Source organism: Notolepis coatsorum (assembly GCF_963971535.1).
Source record: "Notolepis coatsorum genome assembly, chromosome: 4".
Lineage (NCBI taxonomy): Eukaryota > Metazoa > Chordata > Actinopteri > Aulopiformes > Paralepididae > Notolepis > Notolepis coatsorum.
Genome location: NC_140168.1, coordinates 169,819,917 through 169,838,382, shown reverse-complemented (window position 1 = coordinate 169,838,382; position 18,466 = coordinate 169,819,917). Strand labels below are relative to the sequence as shown.

Genomic DNA, 18,466 nt, shown 5'->3' with positions numbered 1-18,466 from the left:
TCCCCTGCTCTATATCCCGTTTCAACCTGTTTCTGTCGGTCATGCTTGACCAGAAAAGCGATAAACACTAAAAAATAAAGTTAAAAAAAAAAAAAAAAAAAAAACGAAGTGGCGATCGTGTGTCGAGGAAATCCCTCCAGCAGTCATATCTTGTTACGTGGATCCAGACAAACACTCTAGTGCATTGGGATCGCTTTCGAAACGCAATAATCGATATGATTTCGGCGTTTATTGCGCCATACAAACCGGAAATGGATGTAGGAGATCGACGTCAAATAATTGGGATCTTTTTCCTCCAGTCTCATCGGCGAACGGTAAGAGGAATATAACGTTTTCAGCCCGATTGTTTATTCATTTCACTGCAAACCATCTGCTCAACATATCAACCCATACCAAATAAAGCCGTTACTGACGATCAAGGAATTATAAACGACCCCCCCCCCCCTTTCCTTCACGCATGATGAAGCATAATGTATACCGATCATATACATTTGAATTTTTTAATATAGCGTGTATAGGAAAGAAACGCCAATCGATAATCTATCATATCTCAGGGCCAATAACTAGCGTTTTTGGAATTACAGCCGAAAAGCTTAAAAACATACTTATATTAGACTGTATTAACACAACAATGTATGAATGAAAAAATATAACGTTCCCACATCCTGAACGATAGATAATCGATGTTGAATGGGTCATAGTAATGCCAATATAGCAATACAATTTTAAAAGTTATAGCCCTGCAAAGAAGGTAAACATCTCCATAGGCTTTCAACGGTGGCAGACTGGGTACAATGATGGGCACAACCCCCGGCGCCCAATGTGTTAAACAGGTTTCCTGTTTCCTGTTTCCTGTCTAGCAGCAGCATGCAATTTTTGGCTACAAGCCATCCAAATGTTTTATTGTGATTCTGGACTCTTTTAAATACTTTTTACAAAGCATACAAAGCTATTTTTATCATATTTTAAAGTCATGTATAGAGAAGAGTTGCTGAAGTGTGGATGACTAACACCGAAAGAGATTTTTGATGGATTAACAATCCGGGCCTACTGTTCTACCACCATCCAACCTACCTGACTGTCTTCTATCCATTGTCTAAATCCACATACCAACTTCTACAGAGGGTAAGCATGTCCCCTCGCAAGACCAAAACAAGACAAAACATCTCTACTCAAGATGAGGACTATGTCTCTATGGAAAATGTGAAAGAATTGATGGATCAACAGAAATTATTCTTTTTTTTTTTATTATTATTTACATGAAAACAAGACAACACAATAACCACAATAACAATACACAGAACTTCACAGGGAAATAACAGAAACAATAATAATACAGAAATAACAAATTATAAAGACAAAAAAAAGAAAACAGAGTACAACCTTTTAAAATTTAAAGGGGTCCTATCTAATAAATGGCCTTTCCCAGTGTTCAGCACCGTTTCCTGGCCGTGTGGCCCTATATTAATAAAACTTATATCTCTAATTCTCAAAAAGGCCCATTCTTCCAATTCACCTCACAACATTCACCCTCACCGAGCTGAGTCATCACAAAATGTGCATATCAGTGATGTCAGAGATTTCCCAGCTGCATAACAATGTGGCAGATGCCACCGGGTCACACAGTGGTTGGAGCCCAGCCTCAAAACGGCCTAAGGTCCTGAGGTAGAAAAACGCCGCTTTTGAGTACCCGACTAGAAAAACAAAACAATGAACCTTCTTGAAAAACAAAAACCTACAGAGGTGTTCCATAGACTCACAGAAACCGTGTAAAAGTGTCCAAATAGTGAAGAAATAGCAAAATAGCTCCCCCCCAATAACAACACAAAAGACAAGACAGACAAGACATTTCCTCCTCCCTTTCCCACGAGACCGCCGGACTCCCCCGAACAAGCACCCCAACCCCGCTCAGCCGCACACGGCGGTCCTGACCTTCTCAGCTGCTGCGAACCACAGGTCAATCCCAGCCTGCCCCACCCCAATCACCCGCGCCGTGGATATCTCAAGATAAATCACATCCAACAGTGTTAGGGACCAGTTAATCGATCAACAGAAATTATTCTATGTGGAAATGCTTAACAGGCAAGAGTCAAACTTCATGTCCTTCACCAAGCTGATAATGGAATCTACAACCACTAGAATTGATGGCATTATGAAAGAGGTACATGAGGTCAGGTCCAGCCTTCAGTTCTCTCAAGCCCAAATTGATGACTTGAGAGTGATGGAGAAGAAACTTGGCTCATTTGAATCACAGCTCCAGTCATTCCAGTCCCTGACCCCGGAAAGCAAAGACATCATATCCAAAATGGACTATCTGGAAAATCAGAGTAGAAGAAACAATGTAATTATTGATGGTCTGACTCAGGAAAATGTGTATGAGTCCTGGTCAGATACTGAGCAGATGGTCAGAGAATTCCTAAAAAACAAACTGAAAATTGATCCAAAGTAGGGCTGCAACTAATGACTATTTTGGTAGTCGACTAATCTATCGATTATTATTTCGATTAGTCGACTAATTGAAAAACAATTATATTTAAAAAAATATATATATATATAATTTTTTTTATTTTTTTTTCACTACCTATCTTTGTGAAAGTGGCTTCTCAGCTCTGGTCCAGCTGAAGACAGAGCAGAGGAACAGATTGGACATTGAGCATGACCTCAGAGTTGCTTTGAGACTCTTGTCAGGACCAAACAACATCCCCAGTTATCCCATTAGTTCCCCCAAACTTACTGTCGGTCTGTTATGTTAAGCTAAGAAGTCTTCAGCTGGCTGGACCAAAGCTGAGAAGCCACTTTCACAAAGATAGGTAGTGCAAAAAAAAAAAAAAAATTATAATATATATATATATATATATATATATTTTTTTTTTTATGACTAATTGACGCAACAATATCTCGTCGACGATTTTTTATAATCGATATCGTCGATTATGTCGACTAATCGTTGCAGCCCTAATCCAAAGTCTTATCGAAATCGAAAGTGCCCACCGCACTGGGAGTGTGAAACAGAACACTGATGAAGGGAGCTAACAATATACTCGTTATCACCATACATAACGCTCGCTTATATTGTATTAGTTAGTATATTGTATATTAGTTAGCCGGCACCATCCAGGTATCAACGTGAGCCAGTTGCATTAGGATTAAAAAATGTCAACACTCACTCACCCCGTTTTATATTACATTCCCAAAGAAGTGCCTCTGTCTCTCGTTGTGCTGGATGAAGTCACTGGTGAGTCGACTCGTGGCGAGGGTTTTGCTTAAATCCGAACAGAGTCCTTTAATTGTCCAAATGCGACAGTGTGTGCAGAAAAGTTTAGCTCTTGTTTGACAAAACGTTAGCCATCTGTGGTCAGGGAGCTCATCGTGGGCTGGAGTGACGGTGGTTAACTTCGACGCTTCATCGTTCAATGGTAACGTATTATTATTATTGCTTAAGCTTTAGCAGTCTGCTTAGAGATAGAGGAAATGCATACAGGTTAGTGTGACGCTAAGACCTCTGTGTTCTCCTCACGTGACTCACAATAGCCAATCAATCATTAGGACTGCCTCCCCTGCCCTCTGCTGGCGCGTGCTGTGTGTGTGCACTACAACCAATGCCGTCCCTGTCGAAACTCCGTTTCAGTGTAATAGAAACCGAAACCCAATGCCGTCCCTGTCGAAACTCCGTTTCAGTGTAATAGAAACTGAAACCCAACTGTGATTTTGACGGTATTGATTTTCAATACCGTCTGTATTTCTAAATACCGTGGTATACCGTAATACCGTCATACCGCCCAAGCCTACTATCTAGCATGTCATCTTCCTCACACAACCAACTTGGCGCTCATCTCCAAACCTTCCCTATATCTGTCTCTGGTTCATTACATGTAAACTCCAACTCCAACCCATATGATCAAGTAAATGAACTTTTGAATGACCCGCCCACTACGTTGCTTCAGTCAGAATCTCGGGACTCATCAACATCAAACCTTTTATTCAATAATGACCCTGACACACATTGTTTTGCTCAAATGAAACAAGTCTCTGGAATATCTGATTACTTCAGTTTGAACGATTTCAATTCCACTGTTGACCCTCAAAACACTAGGAGTGACTTTTCCCTCATTCATATCAATGTCCGCAGCCTGCCAAAAAACGATGATACTTTATGCCTTTGTTTGACTAATCTTGACTTCTCTTTTAGTGTAATAGGGCTTACTGAAACATGGCTGTCTAAAGACAATGCTGATTTGTATGAATACAATAATTATAAGCATATTCATAGATACAGAGAAGGCCAAAAGGGTGGGGGTGTTTCTCTATATCTCAATCCGAACATGGTGTATAAAGAAAGGCATGACATCGAAAAGTATTTAACCCTTTCTGCTGAGGCTGTGTTTGTTGAAACCCACCAGGCCATTATTGCATGTATTTATAGACCTCCCAGCTTTAGCTTGTCTGCATTCAATGCTGATCTAACAAATGTTCTGGATGTCATTTCCAAAGAAGGGAAAAAATGCTATTTAATGGGTGACCTAAATATCAATTTTATAAACCATAAGAATGATAACTCAACTAAGGAGTTTATTGACACAATGTATTCCCACTACTTTCATCCTATGATTGCAGTACCAACCAGAGTGACGGAGACTTCTGCCACTCTGATTGACAATATCTTTACTAATGTGTTGGATAAGAGCATGAAATCAGGAGTTCTGTGCATGGATATTGCTGATCATTGTCCAATCTTTCTCATATTATATAGGGAACATGATAAGTCTCCATCTATACTATATCCTAAATATAAGAGAAGCTTTAATGAAGCTAGTTTGACCAGGTTTGGACTAGAGGTCGGTGAGTATACATCGACAGATATCCTCCACTCTGTTGATGCAAACAAGTCTTTTACTTTGTTTTCTGAACGTATCTCCCAGGCCTATGACCTATGTTTTCCCCTTGTACAGGCATCTCCCAAGCCTCATCATAAACTGATCAAACCACGGATAACCCCAGCTATTATCAAATCCCTAAATACTAAACGTAGATTGTATAAAAAATATCTTCTCAGTCCCACTCCATTTTATCTTGCTCAATTTAGGAACTATAGAAATAAATTAAACCACATTATCAGAGGAGCTAAAAAGCATTACTACAATATGGAATTATCTAAAAACAAAAATAACATTACTCTCTTATGGAGAACAATTAACTCTATCCTCAACACACAAAAAAAACGTAATCAGTTGCCTAATGAATTTAAGGTTGATGGGGGTATTATCACTGACCCGCAATTAATTGCCAATAACTTTAATAATTTTTTCTCAGAAGTTGGTCCAACACTGGCTGCAAAGATTCCATTTAGTAATCATAGTCCCCTTCAGTTTATGAATCCTCCAATCAATGACAGTTTTAATTTTTTGCCGGTTACAGAGGATGAGGTTCGGGAGATCTTGATAAACCTGGGGAACTCTTCTCCGGGTTATGATGGTATTGGAGGTAGATTACTGATATCCATTCAAGAATCCATTGTGAAGCCATTATGTCATATTTTTAATATATCAAGAAGGGAATCGTCCCACAGGAACTTAAAATAGCTAAGATCATCCCTATTTATAAAGATGATGACCCAGCCGTCTTCAACCATTACAGACCTATATCCATCCTACCTACCATGTCAAAAATACTTGAAAAGCTTGTCTATAACAGATTAATTGAACATCTTAATACCATCATTAGGGTCATAAATGAAGAACTTAACAAACGATCAATTTGGTTTAAATGCAACAAATTATCACTAAACATTAAAAAAACGAATTTCATTTTTTTTTTCTCAAATTTGTGATTTTTAACTCATCTAAAGTAGTGATCAATGACATCCCCATAGCTAGGGTGTGTTCTACACGATTCCTTGGTGTTCTGCTTGATGAATCCCTATCATGGAAACCTCATATCACAGCCATAACTACAAAAATGGCCAAGAGTATTGGTATTCTTGGAAAAACACGTCACTTGCTGAGCACCGAGGTTACCACAATGTTATATTACTCAATGGTTTACCCATATATCAATTACTGTAATTTAGTTTGGGGCAGTACTCATCAGACCAAACTTGAGCCCATATACCGTCTGCAGAAACGAGCTCTAAAAATAATCAGCTGTGTTCAACGAAGTCATTCTTCTCAGCCTCTATTCCATAAGTTAGGTATACTCTGTGTTTATCAAGTGAATCATCTTCAGACTGGTTTATTTGTGCATAGTTCTTTAAACGGAGCCTTTCCCCCTTTTTTCATGACATGTTTGCCCACAATCACCAAATTCATAATTACCCCACACATAGTTCCTGTTTGCTTAGACCACCCCTTTCCCGCACTTCCCAATCTCAGTTTTGTTTGCTCTACTGAGGGTCAAAGTTGTGGAACTCTTTGCCTCCACATATTTTGGAATTTTCTTTTCTGAAATTCAAAAGAGCACTGAAATCTCATCTCCTAGATCACCAATATTTCCCATATGGACTTCCTTTACAAACTGTGGTCTGATGGCTTGTTGTATTTTGTTATTGTATTTTCATTTTATTATATATTCTTCCTGTCATTAGTTGTTTTCTCTATACCAGAAATCGTATGGCATGGGTGCCTGCTTCGGTGTCTATGTAGACCTGCTTGTGTGTGTGTGTTTGTTTGGGGGGGGGGGGATATGGTTATATTTTATCTTGATATAATATCAGTGTAATTTTGCTTCCTGGTGAATGCCACATGCAAGCCCCTAGAGGGTTTTTAGGCAATTCTCCTGCACATCCCTTGTGGATTATATTGTATTATATATGTAATTGTTTTTATATGTGTAAATAAACAAACACAAACAAACACAAACAAACATGAGAGTCAACAAATGCTTGCTTTATGCAGCCATTTAACACAAAAGGATGACCCTCATGCATTGCAAATTTGCATCAAATTCAAAACGGAGTGATGCACAAAATAACTTAAAAGAAAACAATAAATAATTTCCAGCTCTCTTTTTCTCTTGCCCCATCCTCATCTCTCTCACCCCCCTCTCTCTCTCTATATATCTCACACACACACACACACACACACACACACACACACACACACACACACACACACACACACACACACACACACACACACACACACACACACACACACACACACACTTCAGAAACAAACATAGTATCAATGAGAGCATCAATAATACACCTGAGTGAAGTCTAGTAAAAAAGAGTTAAAATCTTTTTCTTTTTTCTTAAGTTAATCGTGAGTTAAAAAAAATAGTGGCGTTAATAGAATCGGGCGATAACACGTTAATACCGAGTTAACTTTGACAGCCTTATGAAGAACATAAAATAAGAAGGGCTAAAACTAGTAAAAGAACAAAGTAAGAAGGGCTAAACTACAGTAGTAAAAGAGTAAAAGAGCATAAAATGTGTGGAGCTAAAACTAGATAGAAATCAACATAAGGCTCTATTAAAAATATGTTTTAGGCCCCTTTTAAAAGCATCGACAGTCTGTGGTGCTCTCAGATGGTCTGTGGTGCTCTCAGATGGTCTGTGGTGCTCTCAGGTGGTCTGTGGTGCTCTCAGGTGGTCTGTGGTGCTCTCAGGTGGTCTGTGGTGCTCTCAGGTGGTCTGTGGTGCTCTCAGGTGGTCTGTGGTGCTCTCAGATGGTCTGTGGTGCTCTCAGATGGTCTGTGGTGCTCTCAGGTGGTCTGTGGTGCTCTCAGGTGGTCTGTGGTGCTCTCAGGTGGTCTGTGGTGCTCTCAGGTGGTCTGTGGTGCTCTCAGGTGGTCTGTGGTGCTCTCAGGTGGTCTGTGGTGCTCTCTGATGGTCAGGGAGAGCATTCCACAGATTGTGAGCGGATGAGCAGAAAGCCTGGTAATGGTAGTTGATATACACGCTTATCCAGAGTACCTCGCAGCACCGTGACTGTATGCATTTTTAACAGTGGGAATCACACCCCTATCCTGGCAGTGTTAGTGCCTTGCTCTACCCACCTACCTACACACTGAAAGCACTCCCCACAATGTAGGGTGGAAATTGCCTCCTTCACCACCACTAGGTAGCACCCAACCTTGGGCTACGCAGGCTCAATGGCTGCTATACACTGGCACCAGGCACACATCACACTACACAATGGCTGAACGGCTCAGGAGACAGGGATTGATATCAGCCAATTGACCTGTCTCAAACCCTGCCCTCTTTTCTTGATCCTCCAATCACAACTGTCGCTTACCTCGGACAAGGGGCAGGGTTTGAGACAGGTCCATTAGGTGATTAGGTGACCAAGGGATGATTAGGTGGCCTTGATGTTAGAGACCTGATTGGGAATTTGGCCAGGAACGTCGGGGGAACTCCCTACTCTCTGCGATAGGCGTCCTGGGTTCTTTAACACTTTGATGACCAGCCATGCGGTGCACCTTACCCCCGTTGAATGCCACCACCCACTTCAATGTTAGCGTTGTGAACGCATAAACTATGTCATAAATTATGGCTATGTCTCTAATCTGCCCGTCGTTTATCAATGACTTGTTTGCAGTCAACATTGTCGAAACGGATAGTTTTTTAATCGCTTCATTTCCGTTTTTATAGCATTTTGAAAAGCCCTCGTTTTCAAGGAAAATATAAAGATTCCGTGATAAACGGCCTTTACTGGAATATTCTGGCATACACAAAAACGTTGTAATTTTTCGGCCTATTTATGAATCGTTTTCAAATAAACGCTAGATTATCGATAGTATATGTGTACTTATGCACGCTAGAGAAGTGAGCTGAAAAATCGATTCTCTCATTTCCTGATCAGCGTGCACACACACACACACACACACACACACACACACACACACACACACACACACACACACACACACACACACACACACACACACATGGGGCAAACGCTGATATCTCTGTGAAAATAGCTCTGATTATCCTAAGACTGGTAAAATAAATTCCTTACCTCAGATCAGTTGTTATCCAAAAAGATTATTCCAATTCCTGATTGCCATTCCAAATATCGATCGCGTTTATTGATTCAGCGTTGGGTACTGTAAATACATAATTTTTTAGTTTTCCGGGCCGGCGATCACAATGGATTCTTCAGTTGGCTTGACGGAAAAGTAAAATGAGGAAACTGGCCCGCCCACCCCCCCCCCCCCCCCCCCCCCCACCATCATCAGAAGGAATTACTGAGTGTGCTCCTAATGTCTTTCCTAAAGAACTTCCAGTGCTCTGAGAAGCCTGTGTTCATAAGACATTCTTGTCATTATCGTGACAATAATGTGATGAAATGGATGAAAGTCGCGTTTGAGAAAAAGCCCCCCCCCCCCCTCTCAAATTGAATTGTGTCAAAATAGAGCAGAAACTGATCTTCCAACACTGTCACTGATTAAAAGGCTATACTGTCATATTCACTCTAGGACTTTCTATAGCTTATGCCATAATTATTTTATTTTAATGAGTTATTGGGTGTGTTCTGAATTGAATTGAAGTAGATGCGTGTTGGTTCCTCTTTTTCAGAGGTGCCTAGCAGGATTGGTGAGTAGATGTGAAACTCAAAGTGTCTTTTTGTCGCCCCCTGGTGGTCTAACTAAGCCCTAACCTTTCCTGCCCACTGTGCCTTCTAACTAGCAAAGTTGGAACTTCTCGTTGGCTTCTTGTTGTTTGTCGCAAATAACCGCTGAAGTGTCTGTTGACCTGTTGCTATGAAGTGTCTGTTGACCTGTTGCTATGGCCGACTGTAGTGCATACTGTAGTGCATATTAAGTAGTACTTAGGCCTAACAAAATAAATAGTTTGGTTCCTGTTGGTTGTCAGTTAAGGCCATGGGTAGGTAGGGCATTTTTTTTATTTATTTTTTTACTGCGACTATGGATATGGAATTTCTTTATTTAATTAAAATGTTCACGACAACATGGATGCATGTACTCTGCCAGCATGTTTAATATCCATAATACTAAAGGTTTGACTAAGATTTGTATGAAACTTTATTGTTTTTTTAAACTTATAAAATAATTTGGGTCACACCTAAATCGGCAGGGTCGGTCGGCAACCGGAACCAAACCATTTATTTGTATAAGCCTTAGTAGTAAGTACAATGGTTGAACGAACTTACCACCACAGTTAGGAAACCCGACCAATCTTTCGCCATTGACTAAAAACACACTTCTGAATCATTATCTGAAATGTAAAAAAAATTATTATTATTATTATTATACAACATTCAAGTTCTTACTGTCTTCTACTATCATGCACTCTTCCTACTATACTAATATGTCTTTACTACTATGCACTCAACACTGCATCACCCACGTTTCAGCACTGTTTGATGAACATTGTTAATCAGCTGATAGAGTTGTACCCTTCCTGCTGACTTGTCATTAGAGTTGTTCCGATACCAGTATCGGAAATGCCTCCGATACTGCCTAAAATGCTGGTATCGGTATCGGCGAGTACCCTCTAATTCTGCGCTCCGATACCATATGACGTAATTTATAAACAACACGTGCAGTATCCTTCTACTGAGAGTGAGCATTATAAAACAAACGTGTTTTTAATCTACCGTGAATTAAAGTGTCAATGCTGTTTGTCATTTTAACAGCAGATACTTTCTTAAATGCTATCGTCCCGACAGCAGTGTGATGGGGAGCTCTGATTGGTTCTCTTGCTGGTGTTATTAGCATTAGCTGAAGAGCTAGTTTTGGCTAAAGTTGGGGCTATTCATGATCCAGCAATAATGGCTGCAGACCTGCAAGCAAAGTACAGCAAGTTGGCAAAGGAGTATTCCAAGGTAAATCACCTTTTCACCAGTAACGTTACATTGTCTTGTTTCCATCTAACCTAGCTCGCATTAACTGCTAGCTCACGTTAACGTGGTCACTGATCAACCTCTCCCACACATGCACGCAATTAATGACATAATGCGGACAGCCATAATACCGGTGACAATGTTTAGCTTTTAGTGCCAAATGATAAGAGTCTGAGGCGGTGTCTCAAAAGAGAATGTTGAATATTTATTGTGCATAAAAAATCACAACAGAGCCTCTGCTACTACAGTAGCTAACCTAAACGGAGCCTTCTGGTAGCAAGTGCAACAACGTATAACGTCCGTGCGGAATCAATGTCACAACAACCTTTCCGTGGGTGAACTCATTGAGCATACATTAATACTAATCTATACAATCACCTGTTGTTGAATAAATACCATTACTTTATAGTTATTACAAAAAACGACCTATATATAAAACGGTAGCTGTAAAAAAAAAAACGTTTATAATTTATATATATATATATAATTTTTTGTATGCACTGGTATCGGATCAGTATCGGTATCGGCCGATACCCAAAGCTTAGGTATCCGAATCGGATCGGGAAGGAAAAAATGGTATCGGAACATCTCTACTTGTCATACAGAACTTGTAAGTCGCTTTGGATAAAAGCATTGGCTAAATGACTAAATGTGAAATGTAATGTAAATGTAAGTAGTAGCTTGTGGTGAATGTTTGATGCCATTTTGTTGCTGCCTAGGTCAGGGGCCTCTAACCCTTCTCAAGGGCCCCTAAAAATATGCATATTTGACTACAGCGCTCCATTTGATATGGGTTTATGCCAAGGATGTCCATCTGAGTGGACTCTTATTATTAGATATGATCACGTAAATAAGAACATCCATTAGTGAAACCTAGAATCGGAATAGCCACGTTGATATATTTTCATATTGAAAATGTATTGAAATCAAATGTATTTGTATAGCCCGAGATCACATGTAATAGCCCCCCATGGGCTGTACAAGTCTTCTTGTACAAGTCAAGAAGAAACATCACAATAGATCAAAAACAAAAAAACACCATAAAATCCAAATATGCACAACTCCCAGACTTTCCCCAATGAAGATGAGGAACAACTCACTAAAAACCTAGCAATAGGGGAGAAAAAGCACCACAGAGCGAGGAGAGAGAATCCTCAGATGGGCCGTTCAAAGGGGGATCCCTAGGGTGACCAAATCCATATGATCCAAATGCAGGACAGCGTGTCGATTTTGCGGGACATTTGTTGAAATTGCGGGACATTGTATACAATAATCATGTTTACATAATGTATTCATTTTGATCAAAATATAAGCATTTAATGTATTAAAAACACAATAGTGTTGTGTATTAATTGCTTATTATACTCATAATCACTGTATAGAAGATTACTACAATCCAACATGCTGTTAAATTACCTACCGACTCCTAGAGGTTATATGGCTATATAGAGTTAAGATACATGAACCCTGTGATCTCTCTTGTAATGTGATACTGAAGTGCATACATGTATTCAGGGCTTGACATTAACTTTTTGGCTCACTAGCCACTGTGAGCCAAGCATTTTCACCAGCCAAAAATCGCCGCACTCGCGCCCCCACCCAAAAAGTTATAAATGTAGGTCATTGGACAATGTAACTGCAAGCATTTTATTTGAACAGAAACATCTAAAATAACATCTAATCCAAAATGTCAGTAGTGTGGTGTGTGCTCAAATAATATCTAATCCAACGTGTCAGTAGTGTGGTGTGTGATAAAATAACATCTAATCCAATAACATCTGTCCCCACCCGAACATCCCACCCACCCAGACAAGTACAAACTTAATCAAATCGATGTCTAGTCCTCTATTCAGAGATAGAGAGATAGAGAGAGAGAGGAGAGAGAGAGAGAGAGAGAGAGAGAGAGAGAGGAGAGAGAGAGAGAGGAGAGAGGAGAGAGAGAGAGAGGAGAGAGAAGAGAGGGAGAGAGAGGGAGAGAGAGGGAGAGGGAGAGAGAGAGGAGAGAGAGGGAGAGAGAGGGAGAGAGAGGGAGAGAGAGAGGGAGAGAGAGAGGAGAGAGGAGAGAGAGAGAGAGGAGAGAGAAGAGAGGGAGAGAGAGGGAGAGGGAGAGAGAGGGAGAGAGAGGGAGAGAGAGGGAGAGAGAGGGAGAGAGAGAGGGAGAGAGAGAGGGAGAGAGAGAGAGAGGGAGAGGGAGAGGGAGAGGGAGAGGGAGAGGGAGAGGGAGAGAGAGAGAGAGAGAGAGAGAGAGAGAGAGAGAGAGAGAGATGCTTCTTAATGTTAAATGAATGTGGCTAGCTAACAAACACAGTAATATTAGTTTAATAATACACGTTACATAATACATGTTAGTTTGTCTAATACTTACTCGCACATCCACAAATAGTTGGTGAAGGGTCTTCCTTTCTTCCCGATTGTGTGAACGTTGCGGAACAGCAGCTTCAACTTGTCCATCTGAGCTGATTTCATTGAGACCAGGGATCTGACCGCAACACTCTCCTCTAACAGACCAGTCTTCGCCCGCTTGGTAGCTAGAGTATGTATGTGGCCGTTTGATATTTCATGATCCTTTACCGTTTCTAATTTTAAATTGGTTGTGCCAATAACAAACGACAAGCTTTTGGACTTGTCAGTGCCAGACGCAGGGTATGGGGTAGACCTCGCATACAGTCACATCATCCCCCAATAACCAATAGCCAATAACAGCTTGCATATATACCGGTAGACAGTACCTGGCGCGAGCTGTTTATTGCAGTGCAATTTGAGCGACCGGAAATAAACAGCTCGCGGCAGGTATATATAATGCGCATGTGCTGGTTAGACTATAGGCTATGTTACATAACGTTACGTATGTAGTACTTGCGGTGCGTGCATTAGTGCATGTTTTGGGGATTAATGAGAGGACAAAAACAATAATTATTAATAATAATAATAATAATAATAATCTTTTATTTAATTTCTTTTTGTGCGGGACACTTATTGAAATGCGGGACAATATTCTTCTCTTGCGGCATGCGGGACAGAGGGCTGAAATGACGTTTGGTCACCCTAGGGATCCCCCAACAGGATGTCGGTGATAATATAGTGTTGCAATGGATGATAGATGGATGGAAAATAGAACAGGCGAATAATTTGAATGAATGTATATATACATGTAATGAAGCATATATATATACATACATAGTATCTAAGGTAAACAAAAATAATAATAATTGAATGACGTAGTAGTGAAATGAAGCCCCCCGGGACCGATGCAAGGCCCCGCCCCCTGGGACCCATGCAAGGCCCCGCCCCTTGGGACCCATGCAAAGCCCCGTCCCCTGGGACCCATACAAGGCCCCGCCCCTTGGGACCCTCTGGCCTCGGCAGCTGATGTGTGGATAATTACAGCTCACTTTTATCATCAACTCTTCTTTTATTTTTTCTTAGTGCGAGACAAACGAAAGAGCCTCTTCATCAATAATGTGAGTATCAGACCTCATTTTGTTCAGAGCAATGGGTGTTAAAAGAACACGCCAACATTTTGGGAAATTCGCGTATCGTCTTCTCCAGAGAGACAATAAGATAGATACCAGTTTCCTCTCTGTGTGTTCAGTAGAAAGCTATCTGGCTGCACGTTAGCCTAGCTTAGCACAATGAATGGAAGCGGACATGGCCGGTTAGCCTAGGCATTGTCCAACTAACACCTCTCCCGAAGGCTAACCGGCCATGTCCGCTTCCATTCATTGTGCTAAGCTAGGCTACAATGCAGCCAATTGGCTTTCTACTGAACACACAGAAAGGAAACTGGTATCTATCTTCTTGTCTCTCTCTGGAGAAGACGGTAAGCTAATTTCCCAAAATGTTGGCGTGTTCCTTTAAATCACCTCCTGAGTACTGACTCAGTTATGTATTTGTATTATATTATGCAAGTGTCGTGTGCCCTTCCAGTGATTGTGTGTATCGTTGTATTGTTTTACAAGTTGACACATGTCATGGAATCGAAGGTAAAATATCACATATGCATTTGTATGTGTCGTTTACAACCGTCCCCGGTCCATTTCACTGCCCTCGTCCTGTGGTTGTTGCAACTCTGGCACGTTCTTGCAGAATCCCAGCACCAAATCTGGTCTGACTGTCCCATGTTCTGTAAATCTGGTCTCTGACTGTCCCATGTTCTGTAAATCTGGTCTGACTGTCCCATGTTCTGTAAATATGGTCTGACTGTCCCATGTTCTGTAAATCTGGTCTGACTGTCCCATGTTCTGTAAATATGGTCTGACTGTCCCATGTTCTGTAAATATAGTCTCTTACTGTCCCATGTTCTGTAAATCTGGTCTCCGACTGTCCTATGTTCTGTAAATCTGGTCTGACTGTCCCATGTTCTGTAAATCTGGTCTGACTGTCCCATGTTCTGTAAATCTGGTCTCTGACTGTCCCATGTTCTGTAAATCTGGTCTCTTACTGTCCCATGTTCTGTAAATCTGGTCTGACTGTCCCATGTTCTGTAAATCTGGTCTCTTACTGTCCCATGTTCTGTAAATCTGGTCTGACTGTCCCATGTCCTGTAAATCTGGTCTCTGACTGTCCCATGTTCTGTAAATATGGTCTGACTGTCCCATGTTCTGTAAATATAGTCTCTTACTGTCCCATGTTCTGTAAATCTGGTCTCCGACTGTCCCATGTTCTGTAAATCTGGTCTCTGACTGTCCCATGTTCTGTAAATCTGGTCTCTGACTGTCCCATGTTCTGTAAATCTGGTCTCTGACTGTCCCATGTTCTGTAAATCTGGTCTGACTGTCCCATGTTCTGTAAATCTGGTCTGACTGTCCCATGTTCTGTAAATCTGGTCTGACTGTCCTATGCCCCATCTCTGGCACGTTCTTTCAGAATCCCAGCGCCTCCCTTTCCAAGTGTTGTGTCGAGTGGAAACTGAATCCTAATGTTCTGTCGTTTTAATTCTGTCAGAATCCGTCAGCTTCCACATAAAACTGTCACTTTAATTGAACTTGAACCACCAAATCAAATTATGACATCATTCTCTTTCTCTGTGGGGAAGAAAAAAGGAATGAGATCTGTCCATCGTAGTTATAACGGGTTGCATTCTTTTGGCATTTTGATATTTGACGTCAGTTTGGTGTCTTTTTTTTATTATTTGGTGAAGTTGGAAAAAGTTAAAGGGGAATATCACCCATTTTAAGAATTCACATATGTTCTTCACCTTTAAAAGAACACGCCAAGATTTTGGGAAATTAGCTTACAGTCTTCTCCAGAGAGAGACAAGGAGATGGATACCAGTTTCCTCTCTGTGCGTACAGTAGAAAGCTATCTGGCTTCACGTTAGCCTAGCTTAGCACAATGAATGGAAGCGGATATGGCCGGTTAGCCTAGGTATTGTCCAACTAACACCTCTCCCGAAAGGCTAACCGGCACTGTCCACTTCCATTCATTATGCTAAGCTAGGCTAACGTGCAGCCAGATAGCTTTCTACTGAACGCACAGAGAGGAAACTGGTATCTATCTTCTTGTCTCTCTCTGGAGAAGACGGTAAGCTAATTTCCCCAAATCTTGGCGTGTTCTTTTAACGCTGCACATTTCCAATTTAGTTTCCAGTACAATCGTGACATACTGACTCTCATGGTCTGTTCCTGTGGATCAGTATTTAATGATATGAAATCAAAGGGATTGAAAGTAGATAAATAGAGTTTGAGATTAATACGCTCCTGGCAGTTAGCATGCTGTGCAATGTACAAGTATACAGTAGCTAACGTAGTTAACCATCACACACACAGAGATGGTATACATTCTCATTCAGCATGACCCCCACTGCACGCTTAGTTTGGGTCTGCCAGAAACATGTACACACTTATAACAGTCAGTGTTTGTGTGTGTGTGTGTGTCTGTGAGTATTTGTTTGTGTGTATCCATAGACGTCTTAAAAAATGGGGCTGGGTGATATGGCCAAAATATCATATCACAATATTTTGTACGTGATATTACTTTTTTTTATGTTTTCTTGTAATACAATTGTCATGGTACTTTTAAAATAAAAAATGGTCTTTTCTTTTACTTTTCCAATACTACTGCGAATAACCGTTTTTTATGTATATGTTTTAATATTTATATTAGGGCTGTCAAAATGAATGCTTTAACTTTGGAGATTAATTTGAATTATTTAAAGCATTAAAATAAATTAATCTAGATTAATCTATGGAGTGAAAAATCTTCAACGTTCTGAACTTTCAGCAGTATATTTGCTTGTTCGGATATAAGAAAGAGGTCTAGCTGAGGTTTTGTTGAACATTTGTATTTCACAGGAGATAAACTGTATTCAAAGAAAGCTATTAAAATAGTCTTTGAATCTAAATATACTTTCTTTGTGTTGATTTTACATTAATTCCAAGATTTTACTCAAGTAAATATCTGTTACAAGCTTCGGTTTTAAGTTGAAAAATGCTATTTTAATCTATTAATTAGTTAAATTTTTTTAATCTATTGACAGCACTAATTTATATATATTGTAAAAATGCATACCTTTGCATGGATCCATGATGGTATACCTTCATATTCTGTCTACCTCCCAGTCCTACGCAAAAGCACCTCTTTGAATTTGAATCGTATGCTGTATAATTTAATAACTGCATATTCAAATAAAATATTTCAAATATGTTTGTGTGCGTGTCCACAGCGGTCTTCAAAAGCACCTTTGCAAGATTTGAATACGCTGCTGTATAATGTAATGATATCGTATTCAAATACACTATTCTAAACATGTGTTTGTATATGATATCATTATTCAAATACAATATTATAAATATGTGTGTTTGCAGCACGGGACGACGAGGCGGAAACACAGCTCCTGTTCCACCATCTTCCTGGACGACAACACGGTCAGCCAGCCCAACCTGAAGTACACCATCAAATGGTGAGAGCAGAGAGGGATGCGTTGGGCATGCATTGATACTGGCTTTACTGCTATCAAATATTCAAACCTTTATTTATTCTCGAAAAGGACAATTGAGGTCACCCTCATTTTCAATGTCGTCGAGACTTAGACTTTTCAAAGCATAATTTGTTTACAATATAATACTAATAAATAATAACTATCTATAACCCTATCTATATAGCACCCTTCACACATGTACCCGCAGCTCAAAGTGCCCCACAGCAAGTAGCACACAATGAACATAGGCATACAAATATGCATACAGTTGACAGAATAAGAACAATGTATAAAATAGACATCAGAATAGGTATAAAAGACAATAAAAGTTGTAGAACGTGCAGACATAAGAATAGGCATACAATAAGTACAGTGTTGCCCGAAGGCATGTGAACCCCCCCGAAACAGCCAGTCCCCCAAACACCCCACACATCAATTCCCACTACATCCCCATCCAAGACACACCCCCTGATAAAGCACGTCATGACCAAAGGAAAAACAAACAGCCAGAGCGCCACTCACACCGCCATGCACGGCCAATGGGTATACCACCCCCGCGAGCCGCCCCAGTGATACCAGGTTAATGCAGTATGTCGGGGATGTAAATCTGGTCTCTCTGACTGTCCCATGTCCTGTAAATCTGGTCAGACTGTCCCATGTTCTGTAAATTTGGTCTGATTGTCCCATGTTCTGTAAATCTGGTCTGATTGTCCCATGTCCTGTAAATCTGGTCTGATTGTCC

General features: G+C 40.4%; 1 protein-coding gene across 2 annotated transcripts in view; it reads left to right on the top strand.

Moving 5' to 3' along the window:
* Window positions 1-18,466, top strand: part of LOC311226338 (cyclin-Y-like) — a 174,574-nt gene that overhangs the window by 97,915 nt on the left and 58,193 nt on the right. The window contains exons 3-5 of one of the 2 annotated variants that reach the window (XM_084311760.1): window positions 9,518-9,535; window positions 14,232-14,266; window positions 17,612-17,706. In XM_084311760.1, coding sequence (XP_084167886.1) covers window positions 9,518-9,535; window positions 14,232-14,266; window positions 17,612-17,706 — 148 coding nt within the window. The remainder of the gene's footprint in view (window positions 1-9,517; window positions 9,536-14,231; window positions 14,267-17,611; window positions 17,707-18,466) is intronic. The other variant, XM_084311761.1, reaches the window with a different exon arrangement.